The following is a 22,665-nucleotide window of genomic DNA, read 5'->3' on the forward strand; positions in this document are numbered from 1 at the left end:
TGAAAAACACCAAAAGAAAGATGCCCAGGCACCTTGCTCATCTGTGTGAATGTGCCTTAGGAGACAGGCACTGCAGATATGGCCGGGGCAATAAATTGCAATGTCCGTACTGTGAGACGCCTAAGACAGCACAACAGGGAGACAGGACGGACAGCTGATCGTCCTCGCAGTGGCAGACCTCGTGTAACAACACCTGCACAGGATCAGTACATCCGAACATCACACCTGCGGGACAGGTACAGGATGGCAACAACGACTGCCCGTGTTACACCAGGAACGCACAATCTCTCCATCAGTGCTCAGACTGTCCGCAATAGGCTGAGAGAGGCTGGACTGAGGGCTTGTAGGCCTGTTGTAAGACAGGTCCTCACCAGACATCACCGGCAACAACGTTGCCTATGGGCACAAACCCACCTTCGCTGGACCAGACAGGACTGGCAAAAAGTGTTCTTCACTGACGAGTCACGGTTTTATCTCACCAGGGGTGATGGTCGGATTCGCATTTATCGTCAAAGGAAAGAGCGTTACACCGAGGCCTGTACTCTGGAGCGGGATCGATTTAGAGGTGTATCACAGCATAATCAACACTGTGCATTACAGGGAAGACATCCTCCTCCCTCATGTGATACCCTTCCCGCAAGGTACCACATGAGAAAGACAGGAATGTCAGGAATGTCTTCCTGCAAGACAGGAATGTCAGTGTTCTGCCATGGCCAACGAAGAGCCCGGATCTCAATCCCATTGACCTGTTGGACCGGAGGGTGAGGGCTAGGGCCATTCCCCCAGAAATGTCCGGGAACTTGCAGGTGCCTTGGTGGAAGAGTGGGGTAACATCTCACAGGAAGAACTGGCAAATCTGGTGTAGTCCATGAGGAGGAGATGCACTGAAGTGCTTAATGCAGCTGGTGGCCACACCAGATACTGACTGTTACTTTTGATTTTGACTCCCCTTTGTTCAGGGACACATTATTCAAACTTGTTCAGTTTATGCCTCAGTTGTTGAATCTTCTTATGTTCATACAAATATTTACCCATGTTGAGGTTTGTTGAAAATAAATGCAATTGACAGTGAGAGGATGTTTCTTTTTTGCTGAGTATAAAAGCTCAATAAAAGGGCCTCCCAAGTGGCACAGTGGTCTAAGGAACTGCTTTGCAGTGATAGCTGTGCCACTAGAGATCCTGGTTCGAGTTAAGGCTGTGTCGCAGCCGCCGTGACCGGGAGACCCATGGGGCAGCGCACAATTGGCCCAGTGTCGTCCAGGTTAGGGGAGGGATTGGCCGGCAGGGATGTCCTTGTCCCATCGCTCTCTAGGGACTCCTGTGGCGCATACACGGTCACCAGGTGTACGGTGTTTCCTCCGACACATTGGTGTGGCTGGCTTCGGGTTAAGTGAGCATTGTGTCAAGAAGCAGTGCGGCTTGGTAGGGTTGTGTTTCGGAGGACGCACGGCTGTTGACTGTCGCCTCTCCCGAGTCTGTACAGGAGTTGCAGCGATGAGACAAGACTGTAACTACCAATTGGATATCATGACAAAGGGGTACAGAAATGTATAAATGCTCAATAATTGTAATGCTAATAAATGTTTAATAATAATATACTCATGTATTAATAGTATGTATACTACTTATAAACTGTTTTTTTATTCTCAAAGAGTCCTGGTATACATAAGAAACATTAATCCATTACCAAAGGACAACACAAGCATCCCATCCTAATTATTCTTCACTGTAGCTGTAGTCTAGATCCGTCATGCCTCCCTCAGTTGGTATGGTATTAATTACAATTGATTAAACTAAGTGATATGAGCAGCAGTTCAAAGATAGCGTGAGGCAAGAGGCTGCAATCGTCAGCACCCACACAGATTCTGCAAATGCACGGGAGTTTGCTTCACTCTCTGCAACGTGATAGCTGCTTGACAACTTTGGTTGAGATTAGCCTCTCATTTTGTGCTCTTTGTTGTTGCGGGTGGAAGTCATTGATTCTGCTAATGCTCATTTCATATAGCTGAGTCTTTCATCATGGCCTTTACACTTGGGTTGAAAACCTCTCCCATGCTCAACCATGTTCATAATGAAATATTTACCCTAATGATAGATTTACCACATTATACTTTGTTAGTGAAGTACTTGTAGGACCGGTATCCCAGACACAGATTTAGCCTAGTCCAGGACTAAAAAACATTCTCAATGGAGATTCTCTATTGATGTACTGGGAGTCTGGGAAAACTAAACAAAGTCTTACAAAAAAATATGACATGCTATAATTTCAAAATTTGATGGATTTTATGTCCTTATTGTCTTATTATCCTCCTAGGCTGTAGTCTACTACACGGAAATCCTGAGGAACAGCTATGTCCAGCTCCAGCAGACTGCCTGTCTGGCCCTCAAGTGTCTCAAAGTGAGTGCTCTTGGTTGTGTACAATGTATATGTACCAAAGCCACAGGGTGTCGCAAGAAGGGGACATGTGTTGCCAATTGCCACTCTGCATCAACACACTCGATCTTATCCTGGACACTAATGCTTGTAGATTGTTTGTTTTGGCATGGCAGTTCTCTCTACTGCCTTATTTCACTGGGATTTTTTGATGGCATATTTGAGGGAGCCACTGAAGTTGTAGACGTTTGGCCCTGCTTGAAAATAAAGACACCAAGCCAATTAAAAACTAAGGGATACCTTTGAGTGTTTGTACTTGAGATGTATTGCCGTCGTGCTTTTGGGAGACTTATCATGCACGTGAGGGTTATCATGTGCATAGACAAGATTACGTTTCGAAGAGATGGCAGCCTAGCTGTTTGGTTTATATGATACGCTTTGAACTTTGATCTCCTGTGTTTGGCAGGCGATGGAGAGCGTGGAGCAGGAGGTTGAGTTGTGGTGGTCATCTGACGAGGACCTGCGCAGTGCTGTTAGAGAGACCGTGCTATCATATGGTAATCATTCAGCCCTGTTCATTTGCATGCAATTACATTACTAGATAAATTCCCCCAGGTATTCATTATGATTTAAAGGGTAGGTAGCATAAACCTAACCACCTGTAACATATGTTTTTGCATTAGTATACACATCAAAAGTCCCAATGCAAAGTTACCTCACTTTCTATCTTTCATGTCGGAAAATATTTGTCCTGGGTGTGATGCAATATGGAGGACCCGGTAAGCCAGCCAATTCCCTACAATGTAAGCTCCAACAGAAATAACTTCAAATTAAACAAAATAATTTGCACTCATGACTACTGGTTTAACTTGCAAGGTTGCTAGGCAACTATTTGCCATCGCACTGCACACTGCCTTATCCCATCTGGACAAGAGGAATAACTATGTACGAATGCTGTTCACTGATTACAGTTCAGCCTTTAACACCATAGTACCCGACAAGCTCATCATTAATCTCGAGGCCCTGGATCTGAACCCCGCCCTGTGCAACTGGGTCCTGGACTTCCTGACATGCCGCCCCAGGTGGTGAAGGTAGGAAACAACACCTCCACTATGCTAATCCTGAACACAGGGGCCCTGCGTGGCCACGCACACCTCCAACTCAATCATCAAGTTTGTAGACGACACAACAGTAGTAAGCCTAATTACCAACAATGATGAGACAGCCTACAGTGAGGAGGTGAGGGCCCTGGCGGAGTGGTGCCAGGAAAACTACTTCTCCCTCAACGTCAATAAAATGAAGGAGCTGATCGTGGACGTCAGGACACAGCAGAGGGAGCACGCCCCTATCCACATCGACTGAACCGTAGTGGAGAAGATGAAAAGCTTCAAGTTCTTCTGCGTACACATCACTGACAATCTGAAATGGTCCACCCACACAGTGGGGTGAAGAAAGTGCAACAGTGAATCTTCACTCAGGAGGCTGAAGAAATTCAGCTTGGCCCCTAAGACCCTCGCAAACTTTTACAGATGCACTATTGATAGCACCCTGTCGGGCTGTATCACCGCCTAGTACGGCAGCTGCACCGCCCACAACCGCAGGGCTGTCCAGAGGATGGCGCTGTCTGCCCACCGCAGGCACACTGCCTGCCCTCCAGGACACCTACAGTACCCGATGTCATAGAAAGGCCAAAAAGATCATCAAGGACATCAACCACCTGAGCCATAGCCTGTTCAGCCCACTATCATCCAGAAGGCGAGGTCAGTACAGGTGCATCAAAGCTGGGACTGACAGACTGAAAAACAGCTATTATCGCAAGGCCATCAGACTGTTAAATAGCCAACACTAGCCGGCCTCCACCAAGTACGCTGCCCTGAACTTATTCACTGTCACTAGCCGGCTACCACCCGGTTACTCAACCCTGCAACTTAGAGGCTGCTGCCTTATGTACATAGATATGGAATCACTGGTCACTTTAATAATGGAACACTGGTCTTAATAATGTTAACATACTGTTTTACTAATTTCATTTGTATATACTGTATTCTAGTCAATGCCACTCCAACATTGCTCGTCCTAATATTTATATATTTCATAATTCCATTCTTTTACTTTTTGATTTTGTGTTGTTGTTACTGTTTGATTTGTTATTGTTGTGAATTGTTACATACTACTGCACTGTTGGAGCAAGGCTCACAAGCATATCGCTACACCCACAATAACATCTGATAAATATGTGTATATGACGAATAAAATTGGATTTGATTTGAACTTGACGGAGAGTGAAAAATAAAACGAATTATAATGTGCAAATATTGTACAATCCAAGTGTGCAAAGCTCTAGGAGACTTACCCAGAAATACTCACAGCTGTAATCACTGCTCCTTATTTACTTCACATTTTCTGTGATTAGTGGATTTTAGCTCACCACCGCCAACAGTTGGTCTGGAATGTAATTATATGCTAGCATGGCTAAGGGCTAACATTAGCCAGCTTGAGTTAGCTACTGAGCTAGCATACAAACTCGGTAGCACAGAGTACAGTCGTGGCAAAAAGTTTTGAGAATTTCCACAAAGTTTGCTGCTTCAGTGTCTTTAGATATTTTTGTCAGATGTTACTATGGAATACTGAAGTATAATTGCAAGCATTTCATAAGTGCCAAAGGCTTTTATTGACAATTACATCAAGTTGATGCAACGAGTCAATATTGCAGTGTTGACCCTTCTTTTTCATGACCTCTGCAATCCGCCCTGGCATGCTGTCAATTCACTTCTGGGCCACATCCTGACTGATGGCAGCCCATTCTTGCATAATCAATGCTTGGAGTTTGTCAGAATTTGTGGGGTTTTATTTGCCCACCCGCCTCTTGAGGACAAGTTCTCAATGGGAATCAAGTCTGGGGAGTTTCCTGGCCATGGACCCAAAATATCGATGTTTTGTTCCCCGAGCCACTTAGTTATCACTTTTTCCTTATGGCAAGGTGCTCCATCATGCTGGAAAAGGCATTGTTCATCACCAAACTGTTCCTGGATGGTTGGGAGAAGTTGCTCTCGGAGGATGTGTTGGTACCATTCTTTATTCATGGCAACATTGTGAGTGAGCCCAGTCCCTTGGCTGAGAAGCAACCCCACACATGAATGGTCTCAGGATGCTTTACTGTTGGCATGACACAGGACTGATGGTAGCGCTCACCTTGTCTTCTCCGGACAAGCTTTTTTCTGGATGCCCCAAACAATCAGGCAGGGGATTCATCAGAGAAAATGACTTTACCCCAGTCCTCAGCAGTCCAATCCCTGTACCTTTTGCAGAATATCAGTCTGTCCCTGATGTTTTTCCTGGAGAGAAGTGGCTTCTTTGCAGCCCTTCTTGACACCAGGCCATCCTCCAAAAGTCTTCGCCTCACTGTGCGTGCAGATGCACTCACACCTGCCTGCTGCCAATCCTGAGCAAGCTCTGTACTGGTGGTGCCCCGATGCCGCAGCTGAATCAACTTTAGGAGACGGTCCTGGCGCTTGCTGGACTTTCTTGGGCGCCCTGAAACCTTCTTCACAACAATTGAACCGCTCTTCTTGAAGTTCTTGATGACCTGATAAATGGTTGATTTAGGTGCAATCTTACTGGCAGCAATATCCTTGCCTGTTTTGTGCAAAGCAATGATGACGGCACGTCCCCTTGCAGGTAACCATGGCTGACAGAGGAAGAACAATGATTCCAAACACCAACCTCCTTTTGAAGCTTCCAGTCTATTATTCGAACTCAATCAGCATGACAGAGTTATCTCCAGCCTTGTCCTTGTCAACACTCAAACCTGTGTTAACGAGAGAATCACTGACATGATGTCAGCTGGTCCTTTTGTGGCAGGGCTGAAATGCAGCGGATTTTTTTTTTTTTTTGCAATTCAGTTCATTTGCATGGCAAAGAGGGACTTTGAAATGAATTGCAATTCATCTGATCACTCTTCATAACATTCTGGAGTATATGCAAATTGCCATCATACAAACTGAGGCAGCAGACTGTGAAAATTAATATTTGTGTCATTCTCAAAACCTTTGCCCACGACTGTAGATCCTCCATATGACATTGAGAAATAGTGCATTGTGGTAGTTTAGAACATATCTGTAAATAATTTATTAAATATGTAATAACCCAAAAACATAACTATTTTTGTAGTTATAGGTAGCCAGATTATGACTACAACTAAGTTACTAAGTCTCTGACCACATTGTGTTACATTAGTAAGTAAAAACTCATGCTTTCTAGCCTTTAAAGGGCGACTGCACTTCCTGATTTGGCCTTGATTTTCATCAATGCTCATTAAGAAATGCTAGAGGCCATAACTGAAGGCAAATGAGAGCCATTCAATCACAACAAACAAGGGCAGTAGTGAATACGGTGAGGTAAGCTAAGATAGCTTTGCTATGAAGAGAACAAAGTTTTGAAGTTGAGGACTTCTCCCCTCCTGACCGACTCGCCATCTCAAGTTGGTCAGCTAATTCAGTTACAAGTATAGGCTAAAGCCTGCGCTGACCTTGTGTTTAGCCAAACTGACAGTAACTACCTAGCATAGCTTGGTGATAGCTGTAGCTGGCTATCATATTTAGCTGATATTTCTCATGCCAAGAATGTGTTTCATAAGACACTTGCTACGAAAGTAATTTAGTTTGAACGTGTCACGACTTCCGCCGAAGTTGGTTCCTCTCCTTGTTCGGGCGGCGTTCGGCGGTCTTCTAGCCATCATTGATCCACTTTTCATTTTCCATTTGTTTGGTCTTGTCTTCCCACACACCTTTAAATTCTACCATTACATGTTGTGTATTTAACCCTCTGTTCCCCCCATGTCCTTGTCCGGAATTGTTTATTTAAGTGCATGTGCATGTTTATTCTGGTGTGCGACGGGTTTTTGTACCCATTTATTGTTTGTTCTGATCCGTTTTTTTTTATTATTAAACTGCTCCGTTGTAAACCCAGAGTTTGCTCTCCTGCGCCTGACTTCTCTGCCGCCAAGACACACCCCTTACACAATTTATTACGTTACAGCCTTATTCTAGAATTGTAATTTTTAAAATGTCTCTAAAGAAAAAACGAGTGTTTTTGTTTTTACAAATACAACACATTTGATGCTGTAAATATCATATTGATATGCTTATAAAGACAGCATAACTACATTTACCAAGAAAAAGTTAATCAATTGTGGGCTCCTGAGTGGCGCAGCGGTCTAGGGCACTGCATCTCAGTGCAAATACACTGTTGTGTATTTGGCTTGCATTGGATTTGTGACACACATGCTAAAAAGTTAGCAGTTGAAACAGAGGCCAGGTAAACAAAGCTAAAGCATGGGTTGCTTTCATACCTGGTCCATAGACTGCTTACAGGGTAAGAAAACCAAGATGTAATTTTGTTATTTGGGTGAACTATCCCTTTAACAAGGGTGGGGTGGGTTTTAGAGAATAATAACCTAATAGCAGGAACAGCATCATCTAGTTGTCAGAACCTGGTAATATCCGGATGTAGGACGGGACATGAACCAAACAGCTTCAATGACTAATTTCTCTGAACAGGGGGAAAAAACATCACCAAATTCACTGAAAATACATTACATTGGATGAAGAAACAATACTCCGGGCCTCTGCTCCATACTACACCAAACAAAAATATGAATGCAACATGTAGTGTTGGTCCTATGTTTCATGAGCTGAAATATTAACTCCCAGAAATGTTCCATATGCACAAAAAAACATTTATCTCATGTTTACATTCCTGTTATGGGCCATTTATTCTTTGCCAAGATAATCCAATCCATCCACCTGACAGTTGTGGCATATCAAGAGGCTGATTAAACAGTATAATGGGCACTCTAAAATGTACAGTTTTGTCACACAACACAATGCCACAGATGTCTCAAGTTTTGAAGGAGCATGCAATTGGCATACACTAGAGCTGTTGCCATAGAATTGAAAGTAAATTTCTCTACTATAAGTCGCCTCCAACGTCGCTTTAGATTAGCAGTACGTCCAACCGGCCTCACAACTGCGGACCACGTGTAACCACGCCAGCCCAAGACCTCCACATCTGGCTTCTTCACCTGCGGGATCGTCTGAAACCAGCCACCCAGACGGCTGATGAAACTGAGGAGTATTTCTGTCCGTAATGAAGCCCATTTGTGGGTAAAAACTCCACAGTGGTTGGGCCCGGCTCCAAAATGGGTGGACCTATGCCCTCCCAGGCCCACCCATGGCTGCGTCCTTGCCCATTCATGTGAAATCCATAGATTAGGGCCTAATGAATTTATTTCAATTAACTGATTTCCTTATATGAACTGTAATTCATTGAAATTAGTTTATACAATGTTTCAAGGTTGTTGCAGACAATGTGATTTATAAGATATTTATTTTATCAGGATATTTTCTACCTGCAGACTGTTTATATTAGTTAGCTTTATGTAGGCTATTTTTACATAGTTGGCAATGGCAATAGAAGTTGTTTTAAGTTTGTATCATTTTAATTTAGATTTGGATCAAATTTTGAGTAAGGATTTTCAGATATGAAGATGTTATTACTCAAATGAAACTGTTTTACAAAATGTGACAACCATAACGGCACAGACTGGTAGAAATGGTAGGATAAATTGACATTCAAAATGTGAAAGGTTGCCAACCCCTCATGTAGCCTATTGCTAGCAACTTCAGGAAAGTAATTGCAGAATCTGCAAAAGTCAGCAGGAGAATAATTGGGTCAGGTTACGTTTTTTCCCCTTCTGGTAATGTAGATCTCTGGCGCCTTCGAGGCATTTGTCTTATTTCATCAAACTGTAAGCTTAAAGCATCAGACAAGCTCAATGCGTATAGTTGATTTTATAAAAAACACAGAGTGTGTCTATATATGGAAAAATACTAAAAACTGCAGTCAATTGATTGGTCGGAAGAACAGACGACTCTCGGGTTACCAAAATCTTTTTTAGTCGTGGACAGACCTAAAGCAAATGTTTTGAATGTATTGAATGTAGACTCCAAATAACATTGGCTGCACAAGCACAATCTTCACAAACGAGCAAATTGAGACTGATGATCTAACCTATTTTAATGACAAACAAAATGTCATCAGCTACAGCAACCTAACAGAATATAATACAATTTACTTGAGTATCATTGTCAAAAGTTCTCAAAACCAGACCGGGCTAAATGTGAACATTTTGTTAGGCCTGTGGTTCACTGGATAGCCAGCTATAAAATGGTGACCTTTCTGTGATGAGTCTCACACTGGGCTGGAGTTAAAAATAACATAAAACCTTTTGATCAAAAGCTCATTAGCTTGTCCAGCAGTATCTATACGGCCCAACTTAAAATAAAATTCAATGTTTGCCGACCAGCACCAGACAACATGCAGTAATTAACCTTCTCATTTCAATTACTTTCATAATAAACTCTATAAAAACGGACTTGTCTTTTCAAATATTGAGATTCTGTGAACCCTAAAAAAAGTAATGTTTTTCTTTCACCACCAATAATTAGCTTTTCCTTCTTAGTCATGAGGCATTTTCACACTCTCAATTGCAGTGGGCAATAGTGGGCAATTGATAAAACTTGCAGTTGACATAAAGCCTAGAAGAACCAAGAAAACACACAAGGCCACGCATCATGGTCAGTGATAACGCCTTCAGACGTTGAACTTTAATAAATTAAAAGCTGTGGTAACATTTGAGCTCTGCAGGGGAAGTGACATGAAAATGGTTCACATCACTCTTCTGCTCTTGACGTCAATAAAGCTCAACAAGGACGCAGAATATTCATGTTCACCTTCCTGCTACCTTAACATACTGATAGTATGACTTGTGAAAATGCTGACTAACACACACACAATTTCTACCCTTTGGAAACTTTCAGCATTCTGTAATTAAAATTGATGTATTAACACGACATATGAAAACTATAAAGGCAACCATTGCAAATCTGAGTCCAGGGTAGTGGACGTTCACTCAAGACCAGGGGATAAAGGCAGGGGTGGAGGGCAGTAGTGAGGAGGGAGATGGGCAGGATAGGCCATTTTCTGGAAAGTTTACATATGCACTCCTCCCCATGCATTTAAATGCACTGGATTGGTGTAATTGTGGGAGAGGGAATTACCACCCTATTTTTTGCAACAGTCAATTCCTTTGAAATCCATGAAGGGAAGTGAACAAGTGTACACTAAGGGCAGAGGGGATGAGAATCGGGACACTGTCTAGGTTTCTCAGCATCTCGACAGTCAACTGGGGGATTTTATTCACAGCCTAGACAGAGATTGTCCAGGGTCCATGTGCTCCTAGTGTCAGTGGGATCCTCTTAGTTACCCACAATGCTGGGGTCGTGTGCAGAGTCTGGCAGTGTGGAGTCATGGCAGTGGTACAGAAAACAGTTTCCCCAGCAGCTGTAGCAGATGAGAAACAGGGCTGCCAGGAACACTAAGGCACAAATGGTACATGGCTTCCTCTCCAGAAGGAAGCTGAGCAGGTAGAAGCCCATGAACATTGAGTGATTGAACCATAAGGCCGGATTCAGGGGTTTCGGGATGAGGAGGACTGGGAGCAACCACTGAAGGCAGTACATTGTCTGCGAGGGGGAAGCGAAATCACACCAAGCTCAATCAGTTGGCCACAGGGCTAGATGGAATATCACACAGTGAGGTTTCCTAACCACGGCAGATGTGACGTGGGAGCAGGTTGTAACCGTTTACCTTCAGGTTAGGCCTAAAAAAAGGAAAGGAAACAGTAAATAAAAAGGTGCAGATAACACATCAGCTATACATTTCTCTTTGACATGACATTGTTAGCAATATTTCCCTGCAAATGCAAAAATAGCTCAACTTGGTCACGCTCTCATCACCTAGCTACGCTAGTCTGCTAACCCGATGGATGTTGGGTTAGATCGAGCACAACAAATATCTTTCATTGCATTAAAGGCAAGTTAACTATGGTGGGGTTGATTTGATTGACTAGCTGCAGTTAGTAACACTATAATGTTAGCTAGCTTCAAGAAGAAAACAAGCAGGGACGTCAAACATTCAGCCTGTTGCACAGACAGTGATTAGTGCTGAGCGATTAACCCAAAATGTCCGTTTTTTTCCGGCTTTTAAAACACATACAAACTTCAGATGGGCCTGGATATGTACTGGCTTAAGCAGGGGGACACGTCTGGCACTGCAGGATTTGAGTCCCTGGCGGCGTAGTGTGTTACTGATGGTAGGCTTTGTTACTTTGGTCCCAGCTCTCTGCAGGTCATTCACTAGGTCCCCCCGTGTGGTTCTGGGATTTTTGCTCACCGTTCTTGTGATCATTTTGACCCCACGGGGTGAGATCTTGCGTGGAGCCCCAGATCGAGAGAGATTATCAGTGGCCTTGTATGTCTTCCATTTCCATAGTTGACTATGATGAAAATGACAGGCCTCTCATCTTTTTAAGTGGGAGAACTTGCACAACTGGTGGCTGACTAAATACTTTTTGGTCCCACTGTAATTGACTCAAGTCAGTTAAATTACTTGAATTACATTTCGTTCTAGGTTTTTCCTGTGAGCTCGATGTGCAGAACTGTTCGATGTAGTAGGGAATTGTAGTTTCCAACAGGCCAATATTCCACATTGTTCAGCACAGAAAACGTGGTAATTAACTACAATGACCATAATCCACTGTGTGCCCGCTTAAACTTCAGAGCGGGCGCCCGATTGACAGGGATAAAAAGCAGTTATTTCGTGACCCTGAAAATACATGATCTAGCTTTTGTGACGATAGCATTATGTTGTTACAAGTGTCAAGCTTATGGCCATGTGGCAGCCATGTGTGGGAGGGAGGTTCCTAGGTGTGAGAAGTGTACAAAAGAACATAAGACAAAGGAATGTGTAGTATTGGGGAAAGTAGTGGTAGGTGTTAATTGTAAGGGTGCCCAAGGGGCTGGGGATCAGAAATGTCCGATGCGAGAGGGACATGTTGAGGTTCCCAGGGTTAGAGTTGTGCAGAAGTTGTCGTATGCTGAGGCAGTGAAGAAAGTAGAGGGAGATGGGTCAAGGGGGAGGGATCCTGAGAGGAGTGGTGTGAGTAGTCGATCTGAACCAATAGAGGGATAGGCCAACAAGTGATAAACATTTCAGTAAGATTGGATTTTTTAGTGAGTATAGGGTTAGATGGTAGGGTATTTGTTTATTTTCAAGCAAAGTATAAGGAAGTTATACTCCAGTCTAGTAGCTGGCGGTAATGCAACACTTATTGGATGTCAACTGCTGTTAAACCTCATCGAAGAAGTGAAGCATCTTGTAGTGTGCGTCACCCTGGCTGTGTTCATTCGCCAGAGCGAATGTATGTCCATTGAGAACGCACACGACTATACGACTTAGCTAAGAATGACGTGAATAATCAAGTCAAAAAACGTTGGGTAGTTAGTTAGTATATAATTAATATACTGGCCAGTTCAATGTATTAGTAGCCAACTAACATACCGGTAGTACCTACTGCTGTAATGATATGCATGCTATGCGTTTCGTAAGGATAGCGTAGCCAACACATTGTCAGCCAACATAACGTGTAGCGTATATAATTATTAAGCCATTATTTTATTGCTCAACATTTTCTTAACATTTGTCATAATTAGTTAAAGCAATTCGTTTGTATCCACTCTCGTTGGACTTCGGCAGCATATTTTCCGCATTTTTCTTAATCTGAAAACATGAAACCACACCGATTTCCTGAAGAATTGCATTATGGGCTAACATACTCAATTCACGTCATGTCGTACTTTTAGTACGAGTATTCGAACGCAGCTCCTAAATATATATAAATTCTAACACAGCTCCTGTCTTTAGTGCACACCCGTCATGTAAAAATATCCAATTTAGGCTACGTGTGGTTTTTGAATGGTAGTAGTTTCAACAGTGCATACAACCGGATTTTCCGGTTTATTGCCACTTGTCAAACGTTTTTTGTTGTTGTGTTTGTGCAGTGTACAAAGTGCTTGTTTAAAAAAATACAAGTAAACTGATTATTGTTGCACATGTGTAGATAGTATATTTTAGGTCTCCGATATATCACGTAGTGTTTCTGCATATTGGTTATTGATTTGGACACGTTCAAACTGTTTTGACTATTTATCAAAAGGTCTTGTCAACAGGAAACAACGACAAAACATGATACTGTAATGTTAAACTTAAGTTTTAGGAGTAACGTTATACATTTACCTTTCAACATTAATTTCCAATGGTATCGTAATTCATTGTGTAAAAACTGCTGAATAAATCCAAAAACGTGCTGTGATATATCATCAACATAAATCTATCACCAAAACGAGTAGTTAGCTAGCGAACGTTAGCTTGTTCGGTTAATAATTAACGTTAGCTGGCTAACGAGCTTCTAGCTAGCTAAAACAATCGTGTTGAAATAGTAGTTTGTAACAACTTGTCCAATTGAATTATACATAGCTAATATTTCGCGTTTGAAGCTAAGTATTTGAATAACAACACATCATACAAAGAATAGAACCAGACCTGTCAGTTTCCAGGTTCATTCTTGATAGTTTTCTTGATGGACTCCATTGCTGCTGCCTATAGACGACTGCGTAGAAATCCCAGAGAGGAAGAGGCGGCGCCAGAGGGTCCCCTCCTGTCAAAATCTATCCACACGGGTAAACTAACCGATAACTAGCAGACTACTCCCATTGTCAGGACGGACACAAACAGTATCTCTGGCTTTAGCATTTCAATTGCAAAACCAACATAAAAAGATGGTAACAAATTTGCCTTGGTGTAAATTATGTTACAATTATTTTATTCACTAGTAAGAACCCAATACATGTGCTAAAAACATATATAGTGTCCTACATAATAAATATGAGGTCAATAATTATATAGTTCCACATTTTAAATTACGTCAAATATTTTTCAGGCTTTATTCTGTTGATCCTTATCCAATATTGCTGTCAGAGAAACCGTAGCTTGACCACTCCAGAGATGTTACAAAAGAAAGAGACACGAATTCTCCTTCTTCGGTGGGGTTTATCGGCAGTTGGCATCCAACGTTATGGGGCATTACCGCCACCTATTGTACTGGAGTGTAGGCCAGAGACGGATAAACTAAATCCTACCTGCCAGCGCTGCTGCTCTTAAAAAATATATAGTCTCAAATATTTTATCTAATGACGTTCTACTCAATACAGTATTTCAATTCATTTCCTGTATCCCCTTTTCCTTCATACTAGATCTCGTCATCTCTGTTTCCCTCCAATAATGTCCACACTGTATCAATACATGCTCTGTTTCCTGGCAATACTCACATTTTCCTGTTGGATGTTTTCCTATCACATGTAAGGTCTTATTCAACTGGCTGTGTCCCACCCTTAATCTTGGAAATACAGCCTCCTCTCTTCTGTCCTTTCCTGCCGTTCTCCACTCCCCAACTTTCCTCTGTACTTGAAATAAATGCCTGCCCTTAGGATCTCTATTCCACTACTCCTGCCATTTCTCCACCATCACTGTCCATGTCATGCTTTTTGCCTCTGCCTTGCTCATTGAAACTACCACATCAACATCCCCACTACTTAGTGCTTGTTTAGCCAGTACATCAACTGCCTCATTCCCCTCGACCCCCACGTGAGCTCGGATCCATGTAAATATTAGCTGTATACCCATTTATTTACACCTGCCATGGGTTTGTAGCACCTCATAAAGCAGGTCTTGTCTGCTACGTGATATAAAGGACTGAATACGCCTTAGCACTGCACATGACTCAGAGCAAATAACTACTCTTTATGGCTTAACTTCCTTCACCCTCTGCAAGGCCAACAGTATGGCCATCATCTCCGCCATATATGCAGCCAGATGATCTGTAATAAGTTTCCTGACTCTCACCCCACATTCCTGCACTACAAATGCTGACCCAGTACGTCCTGTCCTTGGATCTTTTGAACCATCCTGATATACAGTATCAAGGCTTCTCTTAAACAAATCAGATGGATCAACACCCTCCCTATCTTTCTGTAGTCTCCAATACTTCTAGATCTACTACTGGAGGTGAGAGTAGCCATGGTGGATTTACAGGAATAGCTACAATTGGACTAAACTCCCTTCCATACAGTCCCATCTCCTTCGCCTTAGTATTACCCACCCACCCAAAGCTCGTGTTCTGTCTTCGCTCATGTTCCCAGCATGCCTGTAAAATCCCTTTCGCAGGATGAGATACCCCATGTCCCTTTAGGCTGACCCAATAATTAATTGCCAGCTGCTGTCTCCTGATCTGCAATGGCATTTCCCCCATCTCCACCTGTAGTGCAGCCACTGGAGACATCTGAAACGCCCCACTACTGAGTCCTTGTATGACATCTAGCCTTTCCAATGATGGACGGGTTGCCAAACCATATGCTATACTTCCATAGTCTATTACAGATCATATCAATGAAACATATATGGTCTTCAATGAGGCACACCCAGTCCTTCCCTGTCAGACAGAGCATCACATTTAGTACCTTCTTACACTTTCCCACCGTAGTACGTAGTATCAAAGTATACCCCAAGGAACCTAAAGGCCCCCACCCTCTCCAAGTTTCTCCCATATAACCTTAAGCATACCTCATCTCCCACCTTCCTCCTGGTAAAGAACACTGTCTGAGTTCTCTACACAGAACCTGAATCCCCACATTAATGCCCACTGCTCTACCTCATCAATTGCTTCCTGTACCTTCCTGACTATATATGGCACATTTCTTCTTCTCTTCCATAAGGCCCCATCATCTGCAAATAACGACCTCCCAACGTCCGGCTGTACCTGAGAGTAAGCATCATTGATCATGATTGAGAACTGTCGTGGAAGATTCAGAATTTGTTGGTAACATATGTAAGATGTTTTATATTCATCAAATGTGTGTAAGTTAATTCTCATCAGAATGGTATTTTTGTATAATACTGTGGCGAGGTTGCAGTTATCTGTTCTATGTCAAGACTAAGTTGCATGGTTCGCTGAGAGAGGAGAGGTCAAAGTGTCATCATGTGTAAACATATCTTTTACTCCCTACCTTTTTTCTAGTGGTGAAAGGAGGGTGGCAGTGTCTGGAATCATTCTCATGCTCCCTTTTATCTTAACCTATAGCCTCACTCTCCTCTCCGTGAGCTTGTCCAGGTTTGGTTGTATTTTGAGTTGGTTGTATCTAAATGACAATTTGATATATGCTTGTTGATTTGGAGGATTGGTTTATGGTTCTGGGGTTTGGGAAAGGATTTGCTATAAAGGATCCCATTTTGCCATTGTGTGGGGACTCTCAACTTTTCATTAGAGATACTGAACTGTTGAAAGTCAAAATGCTATAGAGCTTATATAATAAAAAATGGACGTTGATAACTAACTCTGACTTGTGTGTGTGGTTTGCTCCCATGATTTGGTAAATAGAGGAAATTTCCACGACAGAACAGGACTTATCACGCTCCCCTGTGGTGTACCATTATCCACCATGTAGCTGCCTGAGAGAGACTTCCCCATCCTCACCTTCCAAACAGGAAATCCTTTATCCTGTTGTATGTTCTTCCTCCTACCCCCATAATATCAAGCTTGATTAACAACCCCTCCTTCCACATCATGTCATATACCTTCTCCACATAAAAAAAAATACAGTTAACAACAGTCTCCTTGTTCACCTAAGCAGAGCACTGGGTCCATTGTTCCCCTACCCTTCCCGAATCCGCTCTGATGTGGCGATACTAACCCCCTGCTCTCCAGGAAGTAAGTTTGCCTCTTAAGGCTATTGGCCGATAGCTTGTTGGCCTCGTTGGGTCCTTCCCTGGCTTCCGGATTGGTACCACTACGGCCTCCTTCCAGCTGCCTGGTAGTTTCTCCTCCTCCCACACTGTTGTACAACACCAATACCTTATCCAGTGCCTCATCACTAAGATGGGCCAACATAACATAGCACACCTCATCTTTCCCAGGTGAAGTTAACTCAGCCTTACCTATTGCCCTGTTCACCTCTGCCATGGTAAATGGTGCATTCAACGCATCATTTACATCCTCCCTCTATCCAGCAGTCCCGGATGCTCCTCTCTCGTTCTCTCTCCCAAATTTGCTGAGCTATGCACTTGGACAAACGCTTTGGCCATCATCTCTGCCACTCATCAACACTGGATAATCCCACTCCCTTCTGACCCCACTCATCCTCTTAATCCTCCCCCACTGGTGTCGCCCTTCCAATGGTGTCACAGAACCGACGCCAACATGACCTCTATGCCTGTCGAATAGTTATCCTCACCAGAGCCTGGGCCTGCTTATACTAAATCAGATGTTGGAAGTTGTGTGTCCTTTTTAGTACTCTGAATGCCCTGTTCCTACTCCTCACCATTGCTCCACACTCCTCCAAACACCACGGAACTGCTTTCCCCCTCCTCCTCCCTGAACTCTTAGGGATCGCCTCAGTAGCTGCTCCAACTAAAGCTGCTCTCACCCAGTTATTCATACTATCCACTTCCCCTCTCAAATCCACCCAAGCCATCACCCGCTCACTTAACTCCTGAAACGGATCCCACATGCTCTTTCAAACACCCACCTGCCTACTCCATCCACTGACACCTCCTCCTCCCTCTGGCCTACTGTGCATACTATGGGGTAATGATCACTCCCTACTGTCGACTCTTCCCATTAATAGATTCCTGCCATCGCACTAGATACCAGAGTGAGGTCCAATGCAGACTCTTTCCCTGTAACTACATCAATCCTAGCCCCTCGGCCATCATTCAGGCACACCAGATCTTTAACTTCTATCAGATTTTCCATCACTTGGCCATTTCCATCCAAATTGAATTCTAAATAAATCACTGACAGTATCACCAGCAACGCACCCCCACACCTTCACACCTCCTCCTCCATGCTTCACGGTGGGAACCACACATGCAGAGATAATCTGTTCACCTACTCTACGTCTCACACTGCCTGTTCACCCCGCTATCATCCAGAAGGCGAGGTCAGTACAGGTGCATCAAAGCTGGGGCCGAGAGACTGAAAAACAGCTTCTATCTCAAGGCCATCAGACTGCTAAACAGTAATCACTAACTCAGAGAGGCTGCTGTCTACATTGAGACCCGATCACTGGCCACTTTAGTAAATGGATTACTAGTCACTTTATACAATGCCACTCTTCATAATGCCACTTTAATAATGTTTACGTATCCTAATTTACTCATATCACATGTATTTACATAAATCATAACACAAGCATTTCGCTACACTCGCATTAACATCTGCTAACCATGTGTATGTGACCAATAAAACTTGATTTGATTTGATTTAGGCCTACCTGGTTTATTGTTGGTTTGTTTCAGGGTAGGGGAAAAAATGATTATTTTGATGATGTATCCTATACCAAGTCTAAGACTATCACATTATTACAACAAATATTTTATTTTAGGCTTATCTTGCTATGATGCAGTTGTTGCTGCTTGTTGCTGTAAATGACTCAACCGGGATCAAATCAAATCAAATTTATTTTTATAGCCCTTCATACATCAGCTGATATCTCAAAGTGCTGTACAGAAACCCAGCCTAAAACCCCAAACAGCAAGCAATGTAGGTGTAGAAGCACGGTGGCTAGGAAAAACTCCCTAGAAAGGCCAAAACCTAGGAAGAAACCTAGAGAGGAACCAGGCTATGTGGGGTGGCCAGTCCTCTTCTGGCTGTGCCGGGTGGAGATTATAACAGAACATGGCCAAGATGTTCAAATGTTCATAAATGACCAGCATGGTCCAATAATAATAAGGCAGAACAGTTGAAACTGGAGCAGCAGCACGGCCAGGTGGACTGGGGACAGCAAGGAGTCATCATGTCAGGTAGTCCTGAGGCATGGTCCTAGGGCTCAGGTCCTCCGAGAGAGAGAAAGAAAGAGAGAAAGAGAGAATTAGAGAGAGCACACTTAAATTCACACAGGACACCGAATAGGACAGGAGAAGTACTCCAGATATAACAAACTGACCCTAGCCACCCGACACATAAACTACTGCAGCATAAATACAGGAGGCTGAGACAGGAAGGGTCAGGAGACACTGTGGCCCCATCCGAGGACACCCCCGGACAGGGCCAAACAGGAAGGATATAACCCCACCCACTTTGCCAAAGCACAGCCCCCACTCCACTAGAGGGATGTCTTCAACCACCAACTTACCATCCTGAGACAAGGCTGAGTATAGCCCACAAAGATCTCCGCCACGGCACAACACAAGGGGGGGGGGGGGGCACCAACCCAGACAGGATGATCATATCAGTGACTCAACCCACTCAGGTGACGCACCCCTCCCAGGGACGGTATGAGAGAGCCCCAGGAAGCCAGTGACTCAGCCCCTGTAATAGGGTTAGAGGCAGAGAATCCCAGTGGAAAGAGGGGAACCGGCCAGGCAGAGACAGCAAGGGCGGTCCGTTGCTCCAGAGCCTTTCCGTTCACCTTCCCACTCCTGGGCCAGACTACACTCAATCATTTGACCCACTGAAGAGATGAGTCTTCAGTAAAGACTTAAAGGTTGAGACCGAGTTTGCGTCTCTGACATGGGTAGGCAGACCGTTCCATAAAAATTGAGCTCTATAGGAGAAAGCCCTGCCTCCAGCTGTTTGCTTAGAAATTCTAGGGACAATTAGGAGGCCTGCGTCTTGTGACCGTAGCGTACGTGTAGGTATGTACGGCAGGACCAAATCAGAGAGATAGTTAGGAGCAAGCCCATGTAATGCTTTGTAGGTTAGCAGTAAAACCTTGAAATCAGCCCTTGCTTTGACAGGAAGCCAGTGTAGGGAGGCTAGCACTGGATTAATATGATAAAAATTTTTGGTTCTAGTCAAGATTCTAGCAGCCGTATTTAGCACTAACTGAAGTTTATTTAGTGCTTTATCCAGGTAGCCGGAAAGTGGAGCATTGCAGAAGTCTAACCTAGAAATGACAAAAGCATGGATACATTTTTCTGCATAATTTTTGGACAGAAAGTTTCTGATTTTTGCAATGTTACATAGATGGAAAAAAGCTGTCCTTGAAATGGTCTTAATATGTTCTTCAAAAGAGAGATCAGGGTCCAGAGTAACGCCGAGGTCCTTCACAGTTTTATTTGAGACGACTGTACAACCATTAAGATTAATTGTCAGATTCAACAGAAGATCTCTTTTTTTCTTGGGACCTAGAACAAGCATCTCTGTTTTGTCCTAGTTTAAAAGTAGAACGTTTGCAGCCATCCACTTCCTTATGTCTGAAACACATGCTTCTAGCGAGGGCAATTTTGGGGCTTCACCATGTTTCATTGAAATGTACAGCTGTGTGTCATCCGCATAGCAGTGAAAGTTAACATTATGTTTTCGAATGACATCCCCAAGAGGTAAAATATATAGTGAAAACAATAGTGGTCCTAAAACGGAACCTTGAGGAACACCGAAATTTACAGTTGATTTGTCAGAGGACAAACCATTCACAGAGACAAACTGATATCTTTCCGACAGATAAGATCTAAACCAGGCCAGAACTTGTCCGTGTAGACCAATTTGGGTTTCCAATCTCTCCAAAAGAATGTGGTGATCGATGGTATCAAAAGCAGCACTAAGGTCTAGGAGCACGAGGACAGATGCAGAGCCTCGGTCTGATGCCATTAAAAGGTAATTTACCACCTTCACAAGTGCAGTCTCAATGCTATGATGGGGTCTAAAACCAGACTGAAGCATTTCATATACATTGTTTGTCTTCAGGAAGGCAGTGAGTTGCTGCGCAACAGCCTTTTCAATTTTTTTTGAGAGGAATGGAAGATTCGATATAGGCTGATAGTTTTTTATATTTTCTGGGTCAAGGTTTGGCTTTTTCAAGAGAGGCTTTATTACTGCCACTTTTAGTGAGTTTGGTACACATCTGGTGGATAGAGAGCCGTTTATTATGTTCAACATAGGAGGGCCAAGCACAGGAAGCAGCTCTTTCAGTAGTTTAGTTGGAATAGGGTCCAGTATGCAGCTTGAAGGTTTAGAGGCCATGATTAATTTCATCATTGTGTCAAGAGATATAGTACTAAAACACTTGAGCATCTCTCTTGATCCTAGGTCCTGGCAGAGTTGTGCAGACTCAGGACAACTGAGCTTTGAAGGAATACACAGATTTAAAGAGGAGTCCGTAATTTGCTTTCTAATTATCATGATCTTTTCCTCAAAGAAGTTCATCTTGGGGAATGCTGCTTTTTAGTTAGCAGTATCAAAAATAAATTTCGGATTGTTCTTATTTTCCTCAATTAAGAAAAATAGGATGATCGAGCAGCAGTAAGGGCTCTTCGGTACTGCACGGTACTGTCTTTCCAAGCTAGTCGGAAGACTTCCAGTTTGGTGTGGAGCTCGGGTATTTTCTGTGTACCAGGGAGCTAGTTTCTTATGAGAAATGTTTTTAGTTTTTAGGGGTGCAACTGCATCTAGGGTATTGCGCAAGGTTAAATTGAGTTCCTCAGTTAGGTGGTTAACTGATTTTTGTCCTCTGGCATCCATGGGTAGACAGAGGGAATCTGGAAGGACATCAAGGAATCTTTGTGTTGTCTGTGAATTTATAGCACGACTTTTGATATTCCTTGGTTGGGGTCAAACCTCAAATCTTCCAAGCTCAGGGCCGACACTGTAACCACAAGGCCACTGAGTTGGTCTCATTACTTGACTTCAACTGGGGTTTTGAGAATGAACAGTGGTTTAATTCGGTAGTGGAGCTGTTGGTGAATAAGACAGACGCATGCATGCTGAGAGAGACTATTCAATGTACTGTATAGTCAGGTTTTCAACCTATTGTGCATCATACCATTAAAGCTGGAATCCGTAGCGGTGAAACTCCCACGTCTGTTTGCAATATTTCAACAACAATGTAGTTACTTCAAACAACAAACACCATTTCCCCCCTTGGACATCATTGCACATCATTGCCTCAGGATTCTCCTCTACCCAGTTTCAAAAACAAAACAATAAGAAATGCGCCAGGGGGCGACCAATGCAGATTCACCTTATGCAGATCTCAGCTTTAAAGGGTGACTGCACTTCCTGATTTGACCTCGTTTGAGATTTGGTTCATTAAGAAATTCTAGCGGCCATGACTGAATTCAAACGTGAGTTTGTTTCGGGGTGTGGTTGGATTTGGGTGTCTCATGTATGTGTTCACAGGTGGGAAGAGTTAGCCAAATTATTTAGCCAATTAGCTTCAGCCAGCTGGTGTGCGGCCGTGGCAAAGTTGGTTTGATTTTGGATAGCCTATATCCGGGGCTAGGTATGGACCGTTATACATTTCTACAATTTATAGTTGATTTGATTTGAAGTCATTGAC

The 22,665-nt window shown here is 43.2% G+C and overlaps 2 protein-coding genes across 2 annotated transcripts in view; one reads left to right on the plus strand and one right to left on the minus strand.

Annotated features, from left to right (window-relative positions):
• LOC109890763 (RIPOR family member 3-like) overlaps positions 1-3,606 on the plus strand; it is a 54,815-nt gene extending 51,209 nt beyond the window's left edge. The window contains exons 3-5 of the mRNA XM_031824684.1: positions 2,315-2,398; positions 2,841-2,931; positions 3,351-3,606. Of these exons, the coding sequence (XP_031680544.1) occupies positions 2,315-2,398; positions 2,841-2,931; positions 3,351-3,463 (288 nt within the window). The 3' untranslated portion in view covers positions 3,464-3,606. The remainder of the gene's footprint in view (positions 1-2,314; positions 2,399-2,840; positions 2,932-3,350) is intronic.
• A 6,400-nt stretch (positions 3,607-10,006) lies between these two features.
• On the minus strand, positions 10,007-14,396 carry LOC109890765 (bladder cancer-associated protein). Its single transcript, XM_020482781.2, has 2 exons — positions 13,877-14,396; positions 10,007-11,096 (listed from the first exon to the last, which is right to left on the minus strand). The coding sequence occupies exon 2, from the start codon at positions 10,954-10,956 to the stop codon at positions 10,693-10,695; it is 264 nt and encodes an 87-aa protein (XP_020338370.1). The 5' UTR covers positions 10,957-11,096; positions 13,877-14,396; the 3' UTR covers positions 10,007-10,692.
• Positions 14,397-22,665: the final 8,269 nt, after the last annotated feature.

Source organism: Oncorhynchus kisutch, linkage group LG5 (genome assembly GCF_002021735.2).
Source record: "Oncorhynchus kisutch isolate 150728-3 linkage group LG5, Okis_V2, whole genome shotgun sequence".
Lineage (NCBI taxonomy): Eukaryota > Metazoa > Chordata > Actinopteri > Salmoniformes > Salmonidae > Oncorhynchus > Oncorhynchus kisutch.

Bases quoted from the DNA above. Each gene is read 5' to 3' on its own strand.
- LOC109890765 (XM_020482781.2), bottom strand. From the start codon at position 10,956: ATGTACTGCCTTCAGTGGTTGCTCCCAGTCCTCCTCATCCCGAAACCC.